Source organism: Bos indicus, chromosome 9 (assembly GCF_029378745.1).
Source record: "Bos indicus isolate NIAB-ARS_2022 breed Sahiwal x Tharparkar chromosome 9, NIAB-ARS_B.indTharparkar_mat_pri_1.0, whole genome shotgun sequence".
Classification (NCBI taxonomy): Eukaryota; Metazoa; Chordata; class Mammalia; order Artiodactyla; family Bovidae; genus Bos; species Bos indicus.
The window spans coordinates 88808453-88833854 of NC_091768.1; the positions used below are offsets into that span (position 1 = coordinate 88808453).

The 25402-nt window shown below is 44.2% G+C and overlaps 1 protein-coding gene across 1 annotated transcript in view; it reads left to right on the forward strand.

The window, feature by feature from the left end:
• Positions 1 to 25402, forward strand: part of AKAP12 (A-kinase anchoring protein 12) — a 112827-nt gene that overhangs the window by 59446 nt on the left and 27979 nt on the right. Inside the window, exon 3 of the mRNA XM_070796374.1 lies at positions 3123 to 3237. Coding sequence (XP_070652475.1) covers positions 3123 to 3237 — 115 coding nt within the window. The remainder of the gene's footprint in view (positions 1 to 3122; positions 3238 to 25402) is intronic.

A 25402-nucleotide genomic window follows, 5' to 3' on the forward strand; every position in this document is an offset into this window, starting at 1 on the left:
TATTAGCTGGTTGAGAATGGGAGAAAAAGAAATAAAAGACACTACATATACACATTTTGGGTTGCAAAAATGTGAATTACCCATCTGTAAGAGCACAGGGGATTGTGTGTTATTGTGTGTAGCACCAGTGTGTCTCAGGCTTGAACGTGCCAGACAACGCCCCTTGCTGGACCCAAGCTATACATATAATACAATAAGCTCAAAACTCAGGTTTGGTACTCTCATTGTTGTAAATTGTCACCAAAGTTATCAGCAATTTTCTGAGGTAGAGACCGTTGCCCTGTGGTCACTGGAAATAAGAAATCCACACAATTTACTTATCACACTTGATAAAGAAGGATGGCGGGTGATCTCAAAGATACATTTTATTTTATATCATCTACGGTGCATCATGATATATGTGTAAAATTCCTAAGAGTAGATGAAATGTGTGCCTATAGAATCTCTCAAGTTTAAAGATACTCAATTTGGCTCCATCCGAAGATGTCTTGGATTTGACAATTCACGAAGAATTATGAGAAATCTTTCAGAACCATAGAAACTCTGTAGAATTCTAGACTTTATCATAAACTTCAGAGTTCTGGATCCTAAACTAGAAGCACAGTTAACCAACTTTTTATCCCTTGAGAGCGAGATATTAGAATAACTGTCTCTTATTCCCCCACTTAGGTTGCCATGTCATGGTGTCTATTTAAACATTTTTTAGGTTGATCATGTGCTGTGCTGTGCTGTGCTTAGTCAGTCATGTCCGACTCTTTGAGACCCCATGGACTGACAGAATCCTCTGTCCATAGGATTCTCCAGGCCAGAATACTGGAGTGGGTAGCCAGTCCCTTCTCCAGGACATCTTCCCAACCCAGGGATCAAACCCATGTCTCCTGCATTGCAGGCAGATTCTTTACCGGAAGCCCAGTTGTTGAGCATGTAGCCCACAATAATTCGCATTTCTTGCTTTCCCCCACTGGCTTTTAATCACATTATTAGTGAAATCTACGTCTAACTTGTGCATAGGACCTGGTGAACTTTACTTAAAACACTCTTAAATGCCAACATTTTTGCTGATGAGCATTGTGAAGAGCCCATCCCCACCCCAGTCTCCCCCGCTTTTGTCTTTAAGTTTCATTTAAAACTCCCATCTTTCATATTTTGGTAAGAGAAGACTTTAAGTGGAAATGTAATCTGAGCATCGTGTCTAATACGTGGACTCAGCATGGGCATTTTGAAGCCAGTGATCCCATCTGTAGTGAGAGCATTAAAGTACAGTGATATTATTTCAGGAGGCAGCTCTCACAGTTGAAGGGCATCTTTGCTAGGAGCAGGGAACAGCCAGGTGAAATCAATTTCAGCACTGTGCAAGCCTTCTGGATTGATTGTCTTGAATTGGATCCAGTCCCTTCAAGACTCTGATAGAACTCAGTGATTTGGCCAGGGTACTCCACTGGCCTGTAAACAGCATGAAATGATGCATACAAAGTGACCAGCTTTGAGATTTCTTTGGAAAACTCAGGTCTGGGTATTATGCGATACTCTTTAAGGCATTTTATCATTGTGCATGGTAACAGGTCCTCCAAAAACTGTTGTTGGCAATTCCCTGGAAGTAGTTGGTGGTGAACCTGGCCTTTGGGCCATGGCTGAGCTGTGAGACCTGTGGTCAGCCAGCCTCCCCTTCTGTAATCACTTTGATCCTCAGTGTCCTCATCTGTAAAATGGAACAGTAGCACCTCCCTAAGTTGTTGTTGTTGTTTGGCTGCCCCTTGACTTGTGGGATCTCAGTTCCCTGACCCAGGGATTGAACCCAGACCTTTGGCAGTGAAAGCTCTGAGTCCTAACCGCTGGACCGCCGGGGAATTCGCCCGAAGTTGGTTTTAAGGCAAATGAGAAATAAAGCATTGTTGAAATTCTTAGGTTCCTAATGGTTATTGTGCAATTTTCATTTGGCTTAAAACTTTATTTTTAAAAAGTATTTATTTGTTTGTTTATTTGGTTAGTTGAAGCACACAGGATCTTCGTTTCATCACACTGGGTCTTTTGTTGTCATGCATGGGCTATCCATATGGGGGTGATTGCAAGCGAGCATTTTAGTAATATTTTTAAGGACAATGACTCTTGAACAGACATGTTTGGTGTCTCTTCTTTGTTCACTAGCCTTTGAACCACGGGGCCTTCTCACTTGTCTCCCCTTTACCTTTTGCTCACACACCCCTTGCTCCGGCATCTTGGAGCTCAGCTTTCCCTTTACTTCCTTTGAGAAGCCTTAACAACCCCCCTGTCCCCAGCCTAGGTCATGGCCTTCTGTTTGTTGTCATTTGCTGTATGTATTCCTCCTGCATGATAGCTTCCATAGCTGTAATTTATTTAAATGTCTGCCCTCTTCCCTGAGAAGGACACCTTGTCACTTAGGTATATTCCAGCCAAATATGCATAACATACATCTAATCACAAGGAAACATTATTTTAAAGTAAAAAATGTTTTTCAGAGGTCTGCCTTCCATAGGTCTGCCTTCCTTGCTTTCCAGGGCTTCGCTGGTAGCTCAGTGGTTAAGACTCTACCTGCAAAGCAGGAGACCTGGGTTCAACTCCTGAGTCAGGAAGATCTCCTGGAGAAGGAAATGGCAACCCACCCCAGTATTCTTGCCTGGAGAATCCCATGGACAGAGGAGCCTGGTGGGCTATAGTCCATAGGGTCGCAAAGAGTCGGACAGGACTAAAGCAACTTAGCATGCACACATGCATGTCTTCCATGGTAGTTTGTAAGCTCAAAGCATCTGGGACCACACCCGCCTTAGTCACTGTGACATCTCGAGTAGGCCTGGAATGATGGGTATGTGTATCTTGCCTATTAGTGGTTTCCAGAAGAATGAATGAATGTGTGAATGGTGTGTACCTTTACCCAGATACAAAGCCCTATCTGCTGACTTATAGCTCCCTGTATCTTTTATAAGATAGCTGGATCATTCCAATGGGGAAAAAAAAAAAAGAAAAGCTTACATCTTCATTGTCACTAACCCTCCATTTCTCTGCATTTCTCCTCTAGATGATTTATATTCTTGAATTTACGGTTTTGTTTGTAACTTGGTCATGAAGATTGAAATCAAGTTTACATGGTTTTGTCTTCCCCGTAGCTCCTGCAGAAGAATGGCCAGCTGTCCACTGTCAACAGCTTAGCTGAGCAAGGCGAGCTCGGCCTCCAGGAGGAAGCCCTGATTGGCCAAGAGGAGGAAGTGACTGTCACAGATGGTAAGCCGCCTTGCCTGGCTCTGGGTAGAGCCAGGGGATGGAAGGCAAACACCACCAACAGGGAGTCCTCAGAGGACAATTAAAAACAACCTAGGCAGGATTTGCCCTGTCGTGTTACCTGTCATACACTCTCAGTATCATACTGATAACAAAAGCAACCATTGTAGCCCCCATATTTCAGTATAGGAGGTTATAGCAATGCTTATAATGAAATGAAGTCTTTTTTTTTTTTTTCATTTTTCTCAGACATCCTTATCTTGAAACCATGCTTTGGTTGTTGTTGTTATTGTTGCCATGTTCTAACCACTTGCCTGGTGTTGGATTCTAATTGAAAATGCTGGGGTCTTGGTTTAGGAGTCAGTATTTCTCACTCTGGAGTAGCCTACTGCCCTTGTGAAGATTTTTCTGGTAGTCTGTATTGCTTTCTTTTTGTTAATGTATTTAAAGTATTTTATATTTATTTATTTTCAGCTGTGCTGGGTCTTTGTTGCTGCACGGGCTTTTCTCTAGTTTTGGTGAGCAAGGGCCTCTCTCTAGTAGCGGTGCCTGGGCTTCTCATTGCAGTGGCTTTTCTTGTTGGCTGAGCACTGCCTCTAGGGCACACAGGCTTCAGTAGTTGTAGTGTGTGGGTTTAGTTGCTCTGTCACATGTGAGATCTTCTCGCATTGGGGAATCAAACCCATTTCTTCTGAATTGGCAGGTGAATTCTTTCTAGTGGTGTGTATTTCAAGAAGACATTTGCTTCTTGGAAGGAGAGCTATGACAAACCTAGACAGCATAGTAAAAAGCAAAGACATCACTGCAGACAAAGTCCTGATAGTCAAAGCTATGGTTTTTCCAGTAGTCATGAACAGATGTGAGAGTTGGACAAAGAAGGCTGAGCACCAAAAATTGATGCTTTCAAACTGTGGTGCTGGAGAAGACTCTTGAGAGTCCCTTGGACAGCAAGGAGATCGAAGCAGTCAATCTTAAAGGAAATCAACCCTCAATATTCATTGCAAGGTCTGATGCTTGAAGCTGCAATACTTTGGCCCCCTGATGGGAAGAGCTGACTCATTCAAAAAGACCCTCATGCTGGGAAAGATTGAAAGCAAAAGAATAAGGTGGCAGAGGATGAGATGGTTGGATGGTGTCACCAACTCAATGGGCATGAACTTGAGCAAACTTTAAGAGATGGTGAGGGAGAGGAAAGCCTGGCATGCTATAGTTCATGGGGTCACAAAGAGTCGGACACAACTTAACAACTAAACAGTAACAACATATTTCAGGGTGCACACCTCTTTGCCCCAACTATAATATACTGCGCATGTTATAACCTTTATCCCAGAAATCATAGAGGGGTGGTTATTGGAAAGCAAATCTGTGAGACCACATTATCACTGGTTTGATTTCAGCCCATGGACGGGGTGGGGACCATACCTCAGGGTCAGAATCAAGCACCTTGACAAGTTGGGCTCTTGCAAGGGAAGAAGAACTTTCCTTTGTTCTTGTTTCTTGTCTCATCATCTTGTTTAGTCATAAAGGAATGATTTAACAACTCCTGTGGATGTACAGAATGATGGCATATGGTAAACTGATGCTTACATGTAATGTGAAAAAGACAAATGAAGGGAAAAGTCTTGTGAAAGGAGACTGGCCATTGCCTCGGTGAGATGAGGTTCATCTAACATGTGGAACCTGTTTCTCCTGTGTTCACCGCCCCTGTGGAGCTGCTGCAAGCAGGGAGCTGCTTTTGAAGTTGGTGGGAATTGTGATCTTTCTTTAGCACCACAGGCACCCTATAAAGTTAGAAACACATAGTCTCACACAAGGAGGATCTGCACAGCCTGTGTCAGAGTTTCAAATGATCTCTACCAAAATAATTGGAACGGCCCCAACTCAGATTCCAAAGTCCCACGCTCTGTCCTTCCCATGGTTAACCTTTGAATCAAATCAAGCCACAGCCTTTTTGGAGCCTTCCATAGCCAAGTCACTGTGCCCCGTGCTTCAGGAAAGATGGAAAAAGCTAAAATGGCCCATCAGGGGAGATAAGCGAGTACATGGAAGGATCCATAAGATGAAAATGAGGTTAAGACCAGGCAACGTGGTGATTAATGAATCTTGCAAGAGACAAGAGCTCCTTAGAGCTCTGATGAAACCCTTGTTTGAGATCAGGGAGTAGGATGAGGTCTGGGGCCTGAGGGGAGGTTGGGTTTAGATTTGTTGGGACAAGGGCTGCCAGCCAAGGGGTGGGGGTGGGAAATAAAACAGCTGACACTTCACAAGCGTTTACTGTGGGTCCCGGTTCAGTTCAGTTCAGTTGTTCAGTCGTGTCCGACTCCTCGACCCCATGGACTGCAGCACGCCAGGTTTCCCCGTCCTCCAATATCTCTCGGAGTTTGCTTAAACTCATGTCCATTGAGTCAGTGATGCCATCCACCCATCTCATCCTCTTTCGCCCCCTTCTCCTCCTGCCCAGTCTTCCCCAGCATCAAGGTGTTTTCCCATGAGTCAGCTGTTCACGTCAAGTGGCCAAAGTAATGGAGCTTCAGCTTCAGCATCAGACCTTCAGGGTTGATTTCTTTTAGGATCCTGGGTCCTGGAGGTGCACTTTTTGTGCAGAATGACCTCTAGCAGTAACCCGATGAGACGGGTCCTGTCTTGATTTAAACCCAGACCAGCATCTCCCCAAGCACGAGCTGTGCAGGACACATCCACAGGCTTGTCCACTGAGCAAGGGGCAGAATGAAGACCCAGAAGGGAAAAGGGGCTGGGTCAGAGAGCTCTTCTGAAAGCTGAGGGGAGTTTAGAAAGTCTTCCGGCAATGCAGATCACTGAAATATGCCTCGAGGGGCCTTTTGATCTGACTGGTGTGGAGTGTTGATAAGAGAAGGGAGAGGCTGCAGCAGATGCCCTTATTCCCAGAACATCCCAGGTAGCCTGGAATCCTATCTAATCTGTGGCACGTTTACTAGAGATCTGGCTATCTTTCTTTAGTCCAGATGGGATTTCTTTCACTTTTCAGCCCTGTGATTCAGTTCAGTTCAGTCCTTCAGTCATGTCCGACTCTTTGCAACCCCATGGACTGCAGCACACACGAGGCCTCCCTGTCCATCACCAACTCCCAGAGCTTACTCAAACTTCACGTCCATTGAGTCGGTGATGCCATCCAACCGTCTCATCCTCTGTCGTCCCCTTCTCCTCCTACCCTCAATCTTTCCCAGCATCAGGGTCTTTTCAGGTGAGTCAGTTCTTTGCATCAGGTGGCCAAAGTATTGGAGTTTCAGCTTCAGCATCAGTCCTTCCAATGAACATTCAGGACTGATTTCCTTTAGGATGGACTGGTTGGATCTCCTTGCAGTCCAAGGGACTCTCAAGAGTCTTCTCCAACACCACAGTTGAAAAGCATCAATTCTTCGGCCCTCAGCCTTTTTTATAGTCCAACTCTCACATCCACACAAGACCACTGAAAAAACCATAGCCTTGTCTAGATGGACTGTTGTTGGCAAAGTAATGCCTCTGCTTTTTAATATGCTGTCTAGGTTGGTCATAACTTTTCATCCAAGGAACAAACATTTTTACCAAAAGTGATTCTGTCCCCACTGATTGATTGGAAAAGAGCCTGATGCTGGGAAAAATTGAGGGAAGGAGGAGAAGGGAGCAACAGAGGATGAGATGGCTGGATAGCATCACCTGAGTCAATGGACATGAATTTGAGCAAACTCCAGGAGATAGTGGAGGACAGGGAAGCCTGGCGTGCTGCAGTCATGGGGTTAAAAAAGTCAGATATGACTGTGTTCTGCATATCAGCTTACTGCAATGTAAATAAAGACATAATTTGGTATGTAATGCTTAACTGTAGGATTTTGGGTACCTTGGTTTCTGCTCTTGCCCATTTCAGTAAGAAATGATCTGAGCCATTTTGGCCCCTAGGAGGATTGGCTCACAGTGGCATTTGCTCCTGCCTTAGGTGGACCAATGGACAGGAGAGGAGAAAGCTACAAATGAGGGACATTTCTCCTAGAAAGGTTTTGATTTAAAGTGACAGACAATATTTGGACACAGCCAGAATGCACAATATTTTCCCACTTTGACTTGCTTGCTTGTTTTCTGAAACCAGAAATACTGGTAATTCAGAACCAAGCCTCTTCCCAGAATGAAAATGAAATCCTGTTTCCTTGTAACCTTTCTTTAAATGATAGAAAACGAGACCTGCTTATTAAATATTTTCTAAACTATGCAATAAGTTTCAGATATATGTTTGTGTGTATGTGTGTATATGTGTGTTGAAGGAAGCTTGAAGATTATGTAATTCTGGGGGCTTTCTTTTAGAGAATATACAATTAGCATGAAAACAAATATTTATTAAAATTTTTTTTAAAAAGCAATTTATAGCAAGTTACTTTAGCCTTTGGAAGGAATGATGCTGAAGCTGAAACTCCAGTACTTTGGCCACCTCATGCGAAGAGTTGACTCATTGGAAAAGACTCTGATGCTGGGAGGGATTGGGGGCAGGAGGAGAAGGGGACGACAGAGGATGAGATGGCTGGATGGCATCACTGACTCAATGGACATGAGTTTGAGTGAACTCCTGGAGATGGTGATGGCAGGGAGGCCTGGCGTGCTGCGATTCATGGGGTCTCAAAGAGTTGGACATGACTGAGCAACTGAACTGAACTGAACTGAACTTTAGCCTTGGAGTTAGTCCCTTCTGAGTTCTTTCTTAGGCAATTTATCATTCATCACAACTGCTTATATAGAAATACAACTTTTTTCCAACCAGAAAGCTCTATCTAGCCATGCCACACCCAGCATTCATAGGAGCTTCACAAGTGCCATTAGTTTTGTGGAAAATCTTCTGCTGATTTTGTTTTATTTTGCCCTCACCTAGCAGCATGTGGGATCTTAGTTCCCTGACCAGGGATTGAACCCATGCCCCTGCAGTGAAAACACAGAGTCCTAAGTATTGGACCACCAGGGAAGTCCCTGATTCTACTGATTTTAACAAAGAACCCTCCCACCTCAGATTGTCATTTGCTCTATAGTCTGTGGCTTATATGGTTTTCTATGAATCTCTATGAGTGCCTGAACAAGAAGGATTTTTTAAAAATTCTGTCTTGATCTGGGTCCAACTTTAAATTTCAAGTTTCTACAAATTAAAATTTTAGATTTTCTTTTCAAGTATCCGTTGACGTAAAGAGCTGACTCATTGGAAAATACCCTGATACTGGGAAAGATTGAGGGCAGAAGTAGAAGGCAACAACAGAGGATGAGATGGTTGGATGGCGTCACCAACTCGATGGACATGAGTTGAGCAAGCTCCGGGAGTTGGTGATGGACAGGGAAGCCTGAGGTGCTGCAGTCCATGGGGTCACCAAGAGTCGGACTGAACTGATACATTGATCAGATTATTTTCTTTGCAAACAGATGAGGAAAGTCAGTATTGCAAAATCAAAAAACTTAAGACCTCTTTGTTTTGATAATCACATACTTGTTAAAGCCTCCAAAACTCATTGCCGTATATGAGCAGTCACGTGACTGTGCTCTGAGACCATCTGAATGTGTCATTTACAAGGCATTTGTTTCTGGGGTTCTTGGAGATTTGTCTTTCTGCAGAGTAGCTACAGCAAACGTGATGAAGCCCGTGGATGTTATGTTTTCTCCATCCTTCCCAGGCCAGATTTGCTTGTGTGAAAGGACACACACAGTGGTGATCCTGTCCTTGGTTTTTGAATTTTTGTTCACATATCCCTTATACTGTTTGCATACCCTGAGTGCGGGCATTTGCACCAGATGCGATGCAGCTGCTGTTGGAACCTCTGCCCTTGCCATTTGCTCCTCTGGGGTCAACCGCAGGTATCAGCCAGCACCCTGGGGAGCAGGTTTTGCTCTGCTGAACAGCGCGATGAGGAGGTTTCTGCTGGAACCATGCACGTGGAACAAAGCTCTGATCCCTCTGACTTGGGAGTGGTCCTAGAAAACGCCTCCTCGCCACCAAGAAAAATAAACAACCCCCAACCTCCCCCATCCCCCATCTTGTCACTTAAAGCAAACGTCTTTTTTAAACTTATTTATTTATTTTTGGTTGTGCTGGGTGCTTGTTGCTGCGTGGGCTTGTCTCCAGTTGCAGTGAGTGGGGGCCACTCTCTTGTGGTCCGCAGGCTTCTCACTCTGGTGACTTCTTGCGTTGCAGAGCACAGGCTCTAGGGTGTGTGGGTTCAGTGGTTGCGGCTCCCGGGTTCTAGAGCAGGGGCTCAGTAGCTGTGATGCACGGGCTTAGTTGCTCCGTGGCACGTGGGATCTTCCCTGACCAGGGATCGAACCTGTGTCTCTGCATTGACAGGCAGATTCTTTACCACTGAGCCACCAGGGAAGCCCCAAAAGTCTTATTTATTCATCCGCATCGGGTCTTAGTGGAGGCACGCAAGATCTTTGATCTTCGTTGTGCGCATGTGGGATCTAGTTCCCGGACCAGGAATGGAACCTGGGCTCCCTGAAATGGAAGCGTGGAGTCTTAGCCATGGGGCCATCAAGGAAGTCCCACAGCAGCGGTCTTTAAGAGAGTGTGCTCCTTACCTTTCTCAAGGTTCTACTTTCCTACATTCTGATATATTCCCCACAGATATAGTAACAAAAATGGAGGTTATCAACAAGCTGAATTTTCAGCATTGTGAAGAATTTCATGTCTCTGATGGTGCTGATGTCACAGTCCTGGCCAAATAGAATTTGCTGTTTGAATCTTCCAGCTTCTGGTGTTTGGAACCTTTGAGGTAGGGAAAGGCCAGAGGTTATTTCCAAGTGCTCATAACTCTCCCCGTGGAACTTGTTACCTTACAGAAAATCCATTCTTAGGTTACAAGTTGTTGTTCTTTGCTTTTTGATCATTTAATAACTTTATCTGGAGACTGAGTACCCCAAGCACTGCTCCAGGTCAGTGTTCAAAGATGACCCCTTCCCCCCTGCAAAATACTTGCTTTTCTGTGAGAGGTGGCTTTCCTAGCCAGGAAGAAATGTTCTTATGAGTTAGTCCCTTTTGTTCTTCAGTTTGTGACATGACTGGTACCTTGTTAGTTTTCTCATGAAGGCGTACCTGTTGCTCAAATACTACCCACTTTCCTTTATTTTTCTCTATGTCAGATGTTGTCAACATCTGGCATTCAGTATGCCTGTCTCTACAAAAGAAGAACCGTGAGAGCAGAGATTTCTTGGCATGGGGGGTGGGGATGGGATTTGTATGTTTCCATGTTGAGTCCCCTGAGCGTAGAACAATGTCTGATGCCCAGTAAGTGCTCAAAAAAATATTTTTTAAAGATTTCTTTTTTTATGGGGGCCATTTTTGAAGTGTTTATTGACTTTGTTACAATACCGTTTCTATTTTGATTTCTTGGCTGCAAGGCATGTGGGATCTTAGCTGCCCAATAGGAGATCAAATCCACAACCCTTGCATTGGAAGACCAAGTCTTAACCACTGGACTGCCAGGGAAGTCCCTCACAAATAGTACTTGGATAAGTGAAAACACAGAGTTTTTCAACTTAGAGTTAACAATATTACATTTTCACTCATATGGGAGAGGAGGATCTGTTTGATTTTTCCCTTTATATCAATTCATTCCCTGCATCCCCAGATGCAGGGCTCTTTAGGTGTATCCAAGGCTCTGTTTGTTTCCTGTGTTGCATCAGCACTAACAAAGCTGCTTTTCAGTGCTGGGCTCTGAAGGTGCCCACCATTGGTTATCCAGGTGGTGTTGCCTGGAAACATGAAATCAGACCCTGACCTGCCTGCAATTAAATGATAACTCCCAGCAATGCTCTCACATATGAGGGCTGGGTAGACAGAGAGAGGGGTCTCCCTTCCTACACTCTGCTATTTCAAATACAGTATTATTGCATGACATTTTCTCAAGCTGTATCCTGTTTTGTAATGTTTTGAAACACTCACAAAATAGGCCTTGAACTTAGGCAAAAGTCCTACAGTCTGCAGTTTCTGGGAACTGGTTTTAATTCAGCCCTCTGCTCCGCAGCAATATTTTTAGCGTGCCTCTCTGAAATTACTTATGTCATTGACAAATTTCTGGTACAAATACTCTGTTGCTTTCATCTTTAAAGAAACACAGATTTATTTTTCAGTAACTAACAACCAAGCTATATAGAGATTTTTTTTCCCTCTCTGAAGTATATTTAAGTCTGCCAGGGCGATGAAACTTTGCTTTCATTGTAACTTGAAAAATTTGGTGTGAAGGGGAGAAAGAATGAGTAAGACTTCTGTCCATCAGTTCAGTGCAGGAGAGTAAAACCCGGGCCAGGCTGCCTTTCTCTTTTTCTGTGACCTTGAGTTGAATACATCCCTTTATCTCATTGAGCATCAGTTTCCATCTGTAAAATGAACATCCTCATCCATCTCTGAAATGCTATGACTGAGTCACATCAGAAGTGCTGGAAATACAGGCATTAAAATAACCAAATGATGGATGAGCCAGTGAAGATACACAGGTGACTTTGGGTAGGTAGGGATCGACTTGGCAATTTCATTATGCCTTTTTATAAAAACACTTTTATGCTCTTCTTTTCAGTCTGTTCTTATAAGCCATTTTCTAGATTTGAAGTTTTGCTTTTTTATTTTAGTGTTTGTTGGGTTTTTGGGGGGAGGAGGGCATGTGTGACTGAACGACAACATGCAGCGTGTGGAATCTTGGTTCTTTGACCAGGGATCAAACCCGTGACCCCTGCATCGGAAGCATGGGGTCTAAACCACTGGACCGCCAGAGAAGTCTCTGAAGTTTTACCTTAATGAACAAAAAGTTCAGCTGGGAAAGCATTCAAGAAAGTCTCCCTATGTAATTATTTAGATATGAAAGAAAGATAGGAGCTTCCTAAGTGTGGCCACAAAGTAAGATGGGAATCATGTAATAGCATCTGGTTCTGGCCCAGTAAGATGAGTGAAAACTGTTGATAAAGGCCCCCAAAGACTTGTCAGTAATCTTAAATTACTGCTAAGCTTTACCTACAGATGGCTGCAGTTTTCCAGGGCACCCATGAAGAGGGTGAATGCTCTGTACACCCATGAATAGGATGGATGCTCTGGCCCAGTTGAGGAGGAGCCTAGGTAAGATGGCCTATGGACTTGTCTACATAACCTGCCAAGATTCAGACTTTCCCTTGGCGGGACCATGGCAATAAATGGTTTTTTCTAATGGTGATGAAGCCATGAATGGAAACATTAAATTTAGCATTTATTGAATAAAAATCCTTTAGATGTTTTCTCAAAGACATTCTTAAAACAGCCCCAGTTTCACCTAATATAGCATCCCCCAGATGGTTCTGGCATTGTATGTTCCAAGCACAATGTCCCTGTATTATATGAAAGGATGCTTTGAGAATGTACATCCTCTGATCTATATTTGTATGTATCTCTGGAAGAGCTTAAGTTCTACAGCTTTTTAGCCTATCACTTGAGCCTTGTTCTTAAGCATCATACTTTGAATGTTTGTTAACTGCTTTTATAATTAACGAGTAGGTTCAGTGTGATACCTGGAGAAGGAAATGACAACCCATTCCAGAATTCTTGCCTGGAGAATTCCATGGACAGAGGAGCCTGATGGACTACAGTCTATGGGGTCGCAAAGAGTCAGACACGACTGGGTGACTAACTTTCACTTTCACAATGTGATATCAGGCAGCCCCACCCCACCCCTCAGTTAACAATGCATGCATTAGTTACTTTTGGTGAAAATTGATACATGCTAGATTGAATTAACTGAATGAACGGGTTGCTTTAATGTGTCTTAAAATGTACCTGTTTCAGCTGACACCAAAGCATGAGGCAGTTATCCTGCTGTGTTAGTTTGCTGGGGCGGCCAAAATAATACATCACAGAACGGCTGGTTTCAATATCAGACGTGTATTTTCTCACAGTCCTGGAGGCTGGGAAGTCAAGACCAAGGTGGCGTCAGGTTTGGTTTTGGCCGCGGCTTCTCGATGCCGCCTTCTCGCTCTGGCCCCGTGGCCTTGCCCACCCCAGGTGTCTCTGTGTGTCCTAATGGCCTCTCATAAGGCACCAGTCAGGTTGCATTCGGGTCCACTCTCATTTTAACTTAGTCATCTTTGTGAAAGGTGTCTCTCCAAATAAAGCTACATTTCCACGTGTCAAAAGTTAGGGCTGCATCGTATGAATCTGGAGAGTATGCGGTTGAGCCCATGACACCCGCGTTCATGATTGACAGCCAGAAAGCCGGGTTTGGGACCCAGAAGCCTCGGGGAGAAGGAACTTCGAGGCTGTCTATGCCAGGCTCCTGCTCCCACATAGGAGGCTCTTCCGCTTAAACTCTGAAGGTTTGGGGAGTCTCTCCATAAAAGGAAACCCGTTATTCCACCGGAGTGAAAATATACCCCCACCAACTGCCGCCGGCTCCTAGCGCTGCCTTCTGGAACCACAAAGCACAAACTCAGCTCCCTTTTCCACACCGTGGCCCTCCAAGACACGTTTATCGTGTCTTTGATCTTTTCTCCTGCAGGCAGAACGTCCCCAGAGAAAACAAGCTGCCTCACATTCACAGAAAAGTGCCAGGGCTGATGTATACGTTCAGATATGGATGTCCTTGATGGACGCTTGCCAAGCATAACTGGGTTTTAATTTCAGTATTCCCACTTTTAAAGAGTAGTTTATTTCTCAGACTCTTCACAAACATGAGAACAACTTAGTTTGCTTTAAACCAAGGATTAAGTACTGAAAAAATTGATTGGTGTAGAAAAGTAAACTGATACAGAAGCATAGAAAGGAGGTCCCCTATCAAGGATGTTGCCAGAGGAACTACCGTCAGATAGAATGAAGACCATGTCAATGAAAGAAAACATGACAAATGACACGTGACAAATTGTTGCTCATCCCTTTTGGTACGCCACTCACCGTGACGGTAAGCAGACAGCCTTACATGATGGAGCAGTTAGGGATACAAATAGGAGAAATTCCACTTTCCAAGTCATTGTTGTTATTATTTAGTTGCTAAGTTATGTCCAACTCTTTGTGACCAGGTGGACTGTACCTGGCCAGGTTCCTCTGTCCATGGGGTTTCCCAGGCAAGAATACTGGAGTGGGTTGCCACTTCCTTCTCCAGGGGATTGTTCTGACTCAGGGATCAAACCAGCATCTTCTGCAATGGCAAGCAGATTCTTTACCACTGAGCCACCTAGGAAGCCCTAAGTAATTGTTGTAAATAAAGTGGAAGATTTCCCCCACCCCCACCCCCACATCCCAGGCATTGTTAGTTGTAAAAAAGTGGGTGTCAGGACTTCCCTGGCAGACCAGTCCAGTGGCTAAGACTCCATGCTCCCAATGCAGGGGGCCTGGGTTCAATCCCTGGTCAGGGAACTAGATCCCACATGCCTCGATTAAGAGTTCCCATGAAAGAAAAAGTGAAAGTCGCTCAGTCGTGTCCAACTGTTTCTGACCCTGTGGACTATACATTGCATGAAATTCTCCAGGCGAGAATACTGAAGTGGTTAGCCATTCCCTTCTCCAGGGGATCTTCCCAACCCAGTGATCGAACCCAGGTCTCCTGCATTGCAGGTGATTCTTTACCAACTGAGCCACCAGGGAAGCCCCCCAAAATGTGGAATGCTTCATGAATTTGCATGTCATATGTGCTGCCTAAGTGAGCACAAGAGTTCCCATACCGCAACTTAAAAAAAAAAAAAAAAGATTCGAGTACCTCAAGGAAGATGGAATATCCTGCATGCCACAACTGAGATCTGGTACAGCCAAATAAATAAATAAAACATAGCTTTAAAAAAAAATAAAGTGGAAGTGGATGATGTAAAACAGTCATCTCCATCAAAAAGCTTCGTGGCCTCCCTTTGTAAGCTCAGTGTACAGAAATCCGACGATTTCCTCAAGCTCATCAAGCCTTGGCCCTGAGTGTCCCCCACTTGTGTTAATTTCTGCTCTGTGTCCTGATGCACGAGGATTCTTTCATTGTCACGTTGATAAATGTCTTATTACCATTGGCACCTGATGCTGTTCTGATCTTAATCCCCTGGGTAGCTCATTGGCTCACAGAGTCCTTTTCGTCCTCCGTCTTGTGAAGATTTTAGAGTGATGAATCTTCATGTGAATCCACTGAGTCAACACGCTGGGTTCATGTGACCTCTTGGGTCTAGAAACTTCATTCCTAGGAAGCTATGAAACTTCACTCCTAGGAAGCTATATCTTGCTTTTCCCTCTTTTTCTTTGATCTCTTTTGGGGATTACTATTCTTCCGATTTTAGAACTTCTAGAATGGTTCTAAGGAAAGCTTTTTTCCCCATGTAGTTTGCATCTCTTTATTCTTGGAATATGTCCTCAAGGTTAGATTTCATCTTTTTTTTTTTTTTAATACTTTTATTTGTTTAGCTGCGTGGGTCTTAGCTGTGGCATGCGGGATCTTTTTTTTCTTTTCCCCCTCAGAATTATTGATTATTTAATAGTTTCAGGAAGAGTATAATTTACAAAAGTACATTTGAATGATGTTGTTAGAGGAATTATTTGCTTAGCACAAAAGGATTTCTTTAAATTAAACTTGATACTGTTCTTTCCACTGCAAGTATTTTCCCCCCAAACTCCCTAACCATCCCTCCTTTACCCTCTCCCACTTTGCCTGCCCATCCCCGCCACCATAAGTTCCTTCTCTGTGAGTCTCCTTTTGTTTTTTAAGTAAGTTCATTTGTATCATTTTGGATTCCACATATAAGGGATGTCATATGACATTTCTCCTTGTCTGCCTGACTGCCTCTACTCAGTGTGGCATGCAGGATCTTTATTTGTGGCTTGTGAGATCTAGTTCCCTGATGCGGGATGGAACTTGGGCTCCCTGCATTGGGAGCGAAGAGTCTTAGCCACTGGACCATCAGAGAAGTCCCTAGATTTTATCTTGTTACTGTATTTTTAATTTCTAAGAACTGATTTGTGTTCTAAACATTCCATTCTTTTTTTTTTTTTGGCCGAGCTGTTCAGCTTGTGAGATCTTAAGTTTCTCAACCAGGGTGACAAAACCTAGGCTGTCTGCAGTGAAAATGTGGAGTCCTCACTGCTGGATTGCCAGGGAATTCCCATGACCTTGGAATTTATGCAATAAATTTTGGTGAGCAGGACTTTGTTTTATGGAAGAATCAGAAGTAAATTCTGTCATCCGGATTTTATTCTTCATCTAGGCAGTGGATTCTGCCTTGACTTAAAAGATATACTTTTATTAACTGTCACACTCTAGATTTGTAGAAAAGTTGTCTTTACAAGTAAATTGTAATTCATGTGAATACGGGTTAAATAAGTTTATTACTACTGCAAGTGTAAATTTTTGCTTTGCAAGTATTTTTGAAGCCAGTCTAAATAAGTCTAGTTGGTCTTTTTTTTTTATTATTTTTAATTTATTTTTGGCTGCACTGGGTCTTTGTTGCCTCACATGCACTCTCTCTAGTTTGGTGTGTAGGCTTCTCACTGCGGTGAGTTCTCTTGTTGCAGGGCATGGACTCTAGAATATGGGCTCAGCAGTTGAGACCTACAGGCTTCATTGCCTTGCCACGTGTGGGTTCTTCCTGAACCAGAGACTGAACCCATGTCTCCTGCATTGGCAGGTAGATTCTTAACCACTGGATCACCAGGAAGTCCCTAGTCGACCTTTTCAGTTTTATATATATATACAACTTATATAGTTTCAGACTACCAGGGAAGCCTGGTAGTTATATAACTATAACTATACATATATATATACATATATGAGCTTCCCTGGGAGTAAAGAATACTCCTGCAATGCGAGAGACCTGGGTTTGATCCCTGGGTTGGGAAGATCCCCTGGAGAAGGGAAATGCTACCTACTCCAGTATTCTGGCTTGGAGAATTCCAGGGACAGAGGAGCCTGGCAGGCTACATGGGGTCTCAAAGACTTGGTCATGACTGAGCAATTTTCACTTTGATGTTTCATATATATATATATTTCCTTTTAAACACTTTATTATTGTGTGTGATTACAGTGAAAGTTGGTGGGAAAATAATAGATTTCAATATGTTTGTTTGTTTAAATGTTTAAAATCACTCAGTCGTGTCTGACTCTTTACGACCCCGTGGACTGTAGCCCACCAGGCTCCTCCATCCATGGGATTCTCCAGGCAAGAATACTGGAGTGGGTTGCCATTTCCTTCTCCAGGGGATCTTCCCAACCCAGGGATCGAACCCAGGTCTCCCACACTACAGGCAGACGCTTTAACTTCTGAGCCACCAGGGAAGCCCCAGATTTCAATATATTAACTCAAATTAAGAAATTGTGAAAGAGACAGCTGCACCAATTAAATCTATCAATGGGAATTTAATTCCTTGCCACTTAGAGGCCACCAGGAACTCGTGTGTGGCAAACCAAGTTAGGTTTCCTTAGCCTGTTATAGTAAGGAGGATTCTAGGATGGGTGGCTCAGTAACAGGGAGGTGGGAGGGCTTTATTATAGGATTTGTGCTTATGTGGGTGATTCTGAGAAAACAAAGGAGTCATCACTAGACTGGATGCTGAAGAAGTGAAGACAGTTCTATGAGTGGACAGCATGGTGGTTTCTGTTCAGGAGGCAAGGAGATGGAAGCTGGGTGGAACTGTCCTGAAAGAAGCAGGAATTGTCCTTAGGAGACAGTTCAGTCCATGGAGACGTTCAGTTATTTTTACAGTTTTAGAAGTTGTGCTCTGGCCATATGAGGCTGTTGAGCACTTGAAATGTGGCTGATCCTATTTGAGATGTGTTCTTCATGTGAAATACTCAGTCCAAAAAGGAATGTAAAATATTTTCCTAATATTTTTTCATTTGTAGCACATATTGGCATAATCGGACTAGATAAAATATAGATACAGGGTTAGATAAAATGTATTAGAAAGAACCTCACTGTTTAGTATTATTCATTTTAATGTGACTACTAGAAAATTTAAAGTTGGGAGTTCCCTGGTGGTCCAGTGGTTCGGACTTGGCACTTTCACTGCCGAGGGTGAGGGTTGACACCTAGTTGGGCAGCTAAGATCCTGCAAGCCACATGGTGCAGTCAACAAGAAAGAAAGACACCCCCCCTAAAAAAAAAAAAGGAAGTGAGGGAAAGAGAAAGGAAGGAAGGGGAGAAGGAAAAGTGACAGAAGAAGAAAATTTAAAGTCTTGTGTGTGGCTTGCTGGTGGGCTCACATCAGTTTCAGATGAGCAGCTGCAGTCAGTCAGTGGGTAGGTCATTACCGTTAGTGCTCTCTTCTCAGTGCGAACCTTCAGCTAGCCTCTCCCTCCCACTCCTTTTGAGAAGGACTTTCCAGGCAAATCAAAGATGGTCTCATTCTCTTCTGAAAGATCCAGAGGAACCTCAGGTTAATTACTGTTAGTGCAAGATGATGCTTCTCTTGTCAGGATGCATTTCTGAGAAATTGATGATAAAAGGGCATCCTTGCTTTGTATAGATGTATTTTTTCAAAGGATTCTTTTAAAATGAGACTTAAGTATATTTAAAGCAGTATTTCTCAACCTTTTCACCACTGCCTTGCCCAGCTAAGTCTTTTTTCCGTAACTCATCCCCCCCCAACATTTTTATAGCAGAGATACATTGTACACCAGTTTAAATAATATGGATGCCTCTGTTTGTCTCTATATATTGTGCTGTGCTCAGTCTCAGCCATGCGACCCCATGGACTGGAGCCCACCAGACTTCTCTGTCCATGGAATTTTTCAGACAAGAATACTGGAGAGGGTTGCCATTTCATCCTCCAGGCGATCTTCCCGACCCAGGGATTGAACCCTCATCTTCTGGGTCTCCTGCATTGTGGGCAGATTCTTTACCTACTGAGGCATCAGGGAAGCCGTGTGTGTGTGTGTGTGTGTGTGTGTGTGTGTGTGTGTCTGTATGTGTATGTGTGTGTGTGTGTATGTGTATGTTTAAAATCTGTGCTTCATATGTAAAAGAATAAGTCAACCATGAACCAATTTTTACCCCACTGGGAAGCAGATAGTTTAGGCGTAATAGGTAACATTTATTATGTCTCTCAAATACACTTGGTAGAGCTTAAGATAACATTAGCATTAGTGGTGTCTTTATTCTCCCATCACTTGAAGCCCAGAGAGTTAGAAGAATTCCTTACTCCTGGCCACATTGCTATCAGAAGAACCAGAACTACAACTCCTTTTTAAGACTTTGCAGTCTTCTCTAGACCAACCAAATACCAATGTTCAGAGTCTTAAGAAGAATAAAGGATTTGAACACAAGGCACTCAGCAGAGAATCTGATTCCTGTGCCAACACCTGACCAGATTTGGTAGGGAAACACCTTTATGCTTATATCCTAATTTTCAGAAGATTACACTTTGACGTGAATCTGCTTTCAGCTTGCTAGTTTATATAGTCCAGGATTGGGAGTTGAAGATCATGATTGAGACTGCCTTGCATTTTATTTGTTTTATTTTGGGGCAGCGTTGAGTCTTTGTTGCTGCGAGAGGACTTTCTCTCGTTGTGGCCGGCGAGGACTGCTCTCTAGTCGCAGTGGCTTGTCTTGTTGTGAAGCACAGGCTCTAGGCGCACAGGCTTCAGTAGCTGCTACTCTACGGGGCTCAGTAGTTGAGACGCATGGGCTTAGTTGCTCTGTGGCATGTGGAATCTTCCTGGACCAGGGACTGAACCCATGTCCCCGGCATCAGCAGGCGAATTCTTCGGACCATCAGGGAAGCCCCAAGTCTGCCTTGCTTTTTTAATGGAATCGGAGGTATCGCTGGAAGGTGCAAGGTCTGGCAGTGCGGGTCCCCTCTGTGCAACAACCACAAGCTGGGCATCAGATGTGCTTGCCGTCTAACCGTGAGAGTAACAGAGCTTGTTGTAGAAGATTTGTAAAGTTGAGGAAAATATCAGGAGAGAAATTGCCCATAATTCCACTATGGTTGGTTTTTGATAGTTTTCTTTTTGGGCTCTTTTTTTGCTCAGCCTCACTTATGTGAGCATACTTTAGAAAGCAAAATCAAGATTGTATTGAATATATAGTTTATATACTTAACAAAGAGGTGTGTGGTTTTCTATATCAATGTAAGCATTTCTCCATGTCCTTAACTGCTTCAAACACATTGTTTTGCAAGATAGTCCAGTGAAGAGTTAAATAAACTATTTTCCTAGTATTGGGACACTTAAATTCTTTAAATATATTATACATCCCAAGCAGTTAAAATTTTCATATATAAATTTATACTTTGATTTGGTATAGCTGCTGCTGAGTCATTTCAGTCGTGTCTGACTCTACTTTTGGTATAGCTAATAAAAGTAGAATTGCCAAGTCGAATATTACAACATGTGAACTCAAAAAGAGGAGAAATAAACTTATTCTATATCACTTTTATTATTTGGATTGAGTTTTTTTTAATATTTAATTTCCCCCTTTCCTTTTTTTTTGATAAATTGTCTGGCTAAGTGACTTTTAAATCCCCCTTAGCTTTTCTGTTGTATTACAATAGTCCCTTTGAGGAACTAGTCTTCAGATTATTTGTCTTGAGGATTTTGAATCAAAATAACCATGTCTACACAAACATGTCCAATTCAACTGGACCATAAAATTCAATTAACTGGTATTTGCCTGTGTTCGTAGCAAAGGAGCAGAGAAGACTTGAAAATACACTGAGCCCAGGAGAACCTGCCCGATGTCATTTAATTCAGTGTATAGTTTCATCTTCTTCATGGTTATTAGTTGGCAGCAACTTCTAATTCAACCCGAGATGATCTTCGAAGCATTTTAAAGGAGCAGCAGTGCATAGAGGCTCCTTTAGATTTCATCTGCCCTTTGCAGCCAGAGGAAAAGCAACCTCATTGGGTTTGGATTTATTTTCCTCTGAATGTAAAGCTGGGGTGAAAAGAAAAATGAAAGGAGGGGTGATGGGGGTTGGGAGTGGATTTGGGGTGAGTCCAAGTCTCCAGTTCCCGATGCTCCATCCCTGGGTCAGGAAGATTCCCCTGGAGGAGGAAATGGCAACCCATTCCTGTGTTCTTGCCTGGAGAATCCCATGGACAGAGGAGCCTGGTGAGCTACTGTCCATGGGGTCGCAGAGTTGGACATGACTGAATGGACTTAGCATGCACGCACAAGTCCCTAGTTCCCGACGATGCTCACGTGTAGGTTAAATGCCTCCTTGGAGGAAGTTAATGAACCTCGCCTCTGTGCTGACCCTGGTGTCTTGGTCTCTGTCCTGATTGCAGCTTTTTGTCCACTTGTCCAGCCTCGCTGGACTTCGAGGCTTCCTGAGTTCTCATCCTGAGTCACTGCTTTGTGATGCGCACGCATCCCACTATTTCTGCTGTTTCCGTCTTTGAGTCCTCTCCACCTTGGGCTTCCAGGCCGGTTTCTCCTTGATGGCCTCTAATCTCTGTCCATTCTCAGAGCCGTTGTTCAGATTCGTCTTCCTCAGTGTTCCAGACCTTTGACTTCACCTGCTGCATTCCATTCGGATGATCTCAGAGATGTGAGTGCAGCCAACTTTTTGACTCCTTCCTCACCTTGGGCACCATGGTTTCCATCAATGTTATTTCTAGAGCATCTTTCTCATTGTCGTTACTGCCCAGTTACTTTTTCTAAATCACAGTTCAAACTGTGTGACTCTAGCTCTGCTCCAAAGCCTCTGATGGTTCCCTGCAGCCTCCAGAACTCATATGAAGTTCTTTTTTCTTAAAAAAAGAAAAAAAAGGTTTCATGAGATATCATCCACACATCATGCAGGGGACCCATTTAAAGTATACATGTTTTTGGGTTTTAGTATATTCACAGAAATGTGAAACCATCAGCACAGTCAATTTTAGGACATTTTCGTTTCATGGCAAAGAACCCCCATACCTGTTAGCAGCCTCTCTCTCCAGCTCTCTGGGTCTGAGTAACTGCTAGTCCATTTTTCTGTCCTTATAGATTTGCCTGTTCCCGATATAATTAAATAATATGTCAACACATCAATGTACGAGGGTCCAGTTTCTTTGTTTGTTATCTTGTTGGTCTTTTTGATTATAGCCATTCTAGTGAGTGTGATGGAAAAGGCAATGGCACCCCACTCCAGTACTCTTGGCTGGAAAATCCCATGGACGGAGGAGCCTGATAGGCTGCAGTCCATGGGGTCGCAAAGAGTCAGACACGACTGAGCGACTTCCCTTTCACTTTTCACTTTCATGCATTGGAGAAGGAAATGGCAACCCACTCCAGTGTTCTTGCCTGGAGAATCCCAGGGACGGGGGAGCCTGAAGCGGCTTAGCAGCAGCAGCAGTAGCAGTCAGTGTGAATTGGTATCTCGTTGTGGTTTTGTTTGCATTTTCCTAATGGCTCATAACCTTGAGCATCTTTTCACGTGCCCGTTTGTGTTGTCCTCCTTAGAGCAGTGTCCATTCAGATCCTTCATCATTTTTAAAATATATTTATTATCTTCGTTGTGGTGCATGGACTTTCCAGTTGGGATGTGCAGGCTCTCTAGCTGTGGCCCAAGAGTGAGATCTTAGTTCCCTGACCAGGAATTGAACCCAGGCTGTGGCAATAAAAGAACCGAGTCTTAACCACAGGAGCACCAGGGAATCCAGATCATTTTTTTTTTTTTTAATTGGGTTATTTGTTACAATGTTCTTAAGATGTCATTCAGGTCCCTTCATACTCTGGCCTCCAATGTAATATGTCTTGTCTCATCTCTAGTTATCACTTCTATCCCTTCCTGCTCCCAGTCTCCCTAAGCTGACTCTGAGCCTGTGCCTGGCTGAAGTCACGTCAGTCGTGTCTGACTCTGTGCAACCCCAAGGACTGTAGCCCACCAGGCTCCTCTGTCCATGGGATTCTCCAGGCAAGAATACTGGAGTGGGTTGCCATTTCCTTCTCCAGGGGATCTTAGAACCCTCATCTCTTAAGTCTCGTGCGTTGGCAGGGCGAGTTCTTTACCACTAGTGCCACCTGGGAAGCCCCAAAGCTATAAAAAGCTCACTAATGCCCCCTTTTCCCTGCCTCTCCCCATGCCGCCCTTCTGCAGGACTGCCTTTGTATGCTCATCCTCAGGTCAGGCTGCCCCGTCAAATCTCGCATCATTTCAGAGGCTAGCTCAGATGTTTCCTGAGGTGGGCTATATTGAAGTGACCCCACTTCTTCCCTTGGGTGTGTTTACTACCCAAGACTGAGGTCCCCAAGGGTAAGGACAGTATCCAACTGTATCCCCAGGGGCTTAGCACAGTTAACGTGGAGCTGCTGCTGCTAAGTCACTTCAGTCGTTTCCGACTGTGTGACCCCATAGACAGCAGCCCACCAGGCTCCCCCGTCCCTGGGATTCTCCAGGCAAGAACACTGGAGTGGGTTGCCATTTCCTTCTCCAATGCGTGAAAGTGAAAAGTGAAAGGGAAGTCGCTCAGTTGTGTCCGACTCTTAGCGACCCCATGGACTGCAGCCTACCAGGCTCCTCCACCCATGGGATTCTCCAGGCAAGAGTACTGGAGTGGGGTGCCATTGCCTTCTCCACCCCAATGCTAGAACTTGGTAAATATTTGTTGAATGAACCAGGAAGTTTGGGAAAAACACTTTTTTCCTCCCTAATCATCCATTCATTTAGGATACTGGTAAACGTTTTCCCATCATTTTTGCTTTTTGCTTTGGGTGATGATGTATTCCTCTAAAAATTCTGATGTAACAAAAAGAAGCAAATAAGGAACGGAAGTGATAACCAAAGAAGGTTGCCTGCATTGTACACTTACCTGGGGTCTGATCTTTACTCCATCCAGCTTTTATCCTTATTGATGACTTTTCTCTGTAAATCCAAGACACACAGAGGCTTATCGGGCAGCTGTGCCACACGCCCTGTCCTTGATTACTCTTTGAGGTGGAGATCCAACAAGGACTGTCTGCTAGGAGAGGTGACAGCTTGCCACATGATCTCTTGATTGGCCTCCAGGTTTAAACTGCCTCGTTAAGAATATCAAGTCCGCAGTGTTGGTGTCTTCACCAATGTCATAAAAAGAGAAGGAAAAAAAAAAGGTTCAAACACCAAAGCTGAATAGCAGTACATTTACCTTTTTAAATGTTTTAAATAGACCTTACATTTGTGATATTTCTCCATCCCGATGATGTTTCTTCCATCCAGATGATGCCTTCCTGTTGTTAGAATTTGGACTTTTATTTTTATTTATTTCAAAAAATTATTTTTGGCCATACTGCACAGGTACAGGAGGATCTTAGTTCCCTGACCAGGGATGGAACCCATGCCTCCTGCAGTGGAAGCGCCAGGGAAGTCCCAGAACTGGATTTTTAGATAGGAGAGGAGCTGGTGGCACAGCCAAGCAAGGTCAGAATCGACAGATGCACCTAGAAGTTGGACTGTCCTTGAGGTGGCCCCAGGTGATAGTCATCTGCTGCCCCCAGCAGCTGGTGCTGAGAAATGACGAAGCTGAGACCTCAGCTCCCCGGGGAGCCCAGGCTGCTGCACACGTTTTGGAAGCTTGGATGTAGACCACTTATTTCATGAGGCCCCCAGAGCAGCCCGCAGAGCTGGCTTTCTCCCTTATTTTGCACAACTAAGGGACTCTCCAGGGTTGGGGGTGGGAGGGAGCGGGGATAGATAGATAGGGGCGGGGAGCAGAATAATGCAGAGCTGCTCCGACCCCTTGGCTACGAGGACTCTGGATGGACAATAGGCACCAGCAACATTTCACACGCACCAGAGGGACTGTGATTGAAGCAATTTGTGAACCAAAGGGAAGGCTCCTCTAGGGAAGATAAAGGGTTAGGAGGCTGCTCAGTGGCTCTCTCTGGGAATCAGCTCCCAGGACAAGGCGCATCACTGCTGTTCCCAAGCGGACGTTTGTCTAGGCTGGGTGTTCGCGGAAATATAAGGGGGAAGTCGGATCTAGAGAGAGGCAGAAGACGGTTTTTTCAACGAGGTCTGATCGCCGGCAGCGGTGCCGCCTTAACCTTGCTCAGTGCAGGCCTGATATGGTGCGTGGCGCCCCCTCGCGGCCAGAGGGAGCAACGACGTGTCATGCCTGCCTGCCTGCCTGTGCTTTTTGGATTTTTCTTGATAATTCTGTTCCCCTCCTCCCTCCTCTTTTTCTGTGCCCACTCTGGTCCACCCTAGTCCCCCACCTTTCTCCCTGGCCCTGGAGCAGGGATGAGCAAGATCTTCACTGTACGAAGAAAAAGTAAAACCTACCTTTGGTTTACTTAGAGGGAGAGCCTG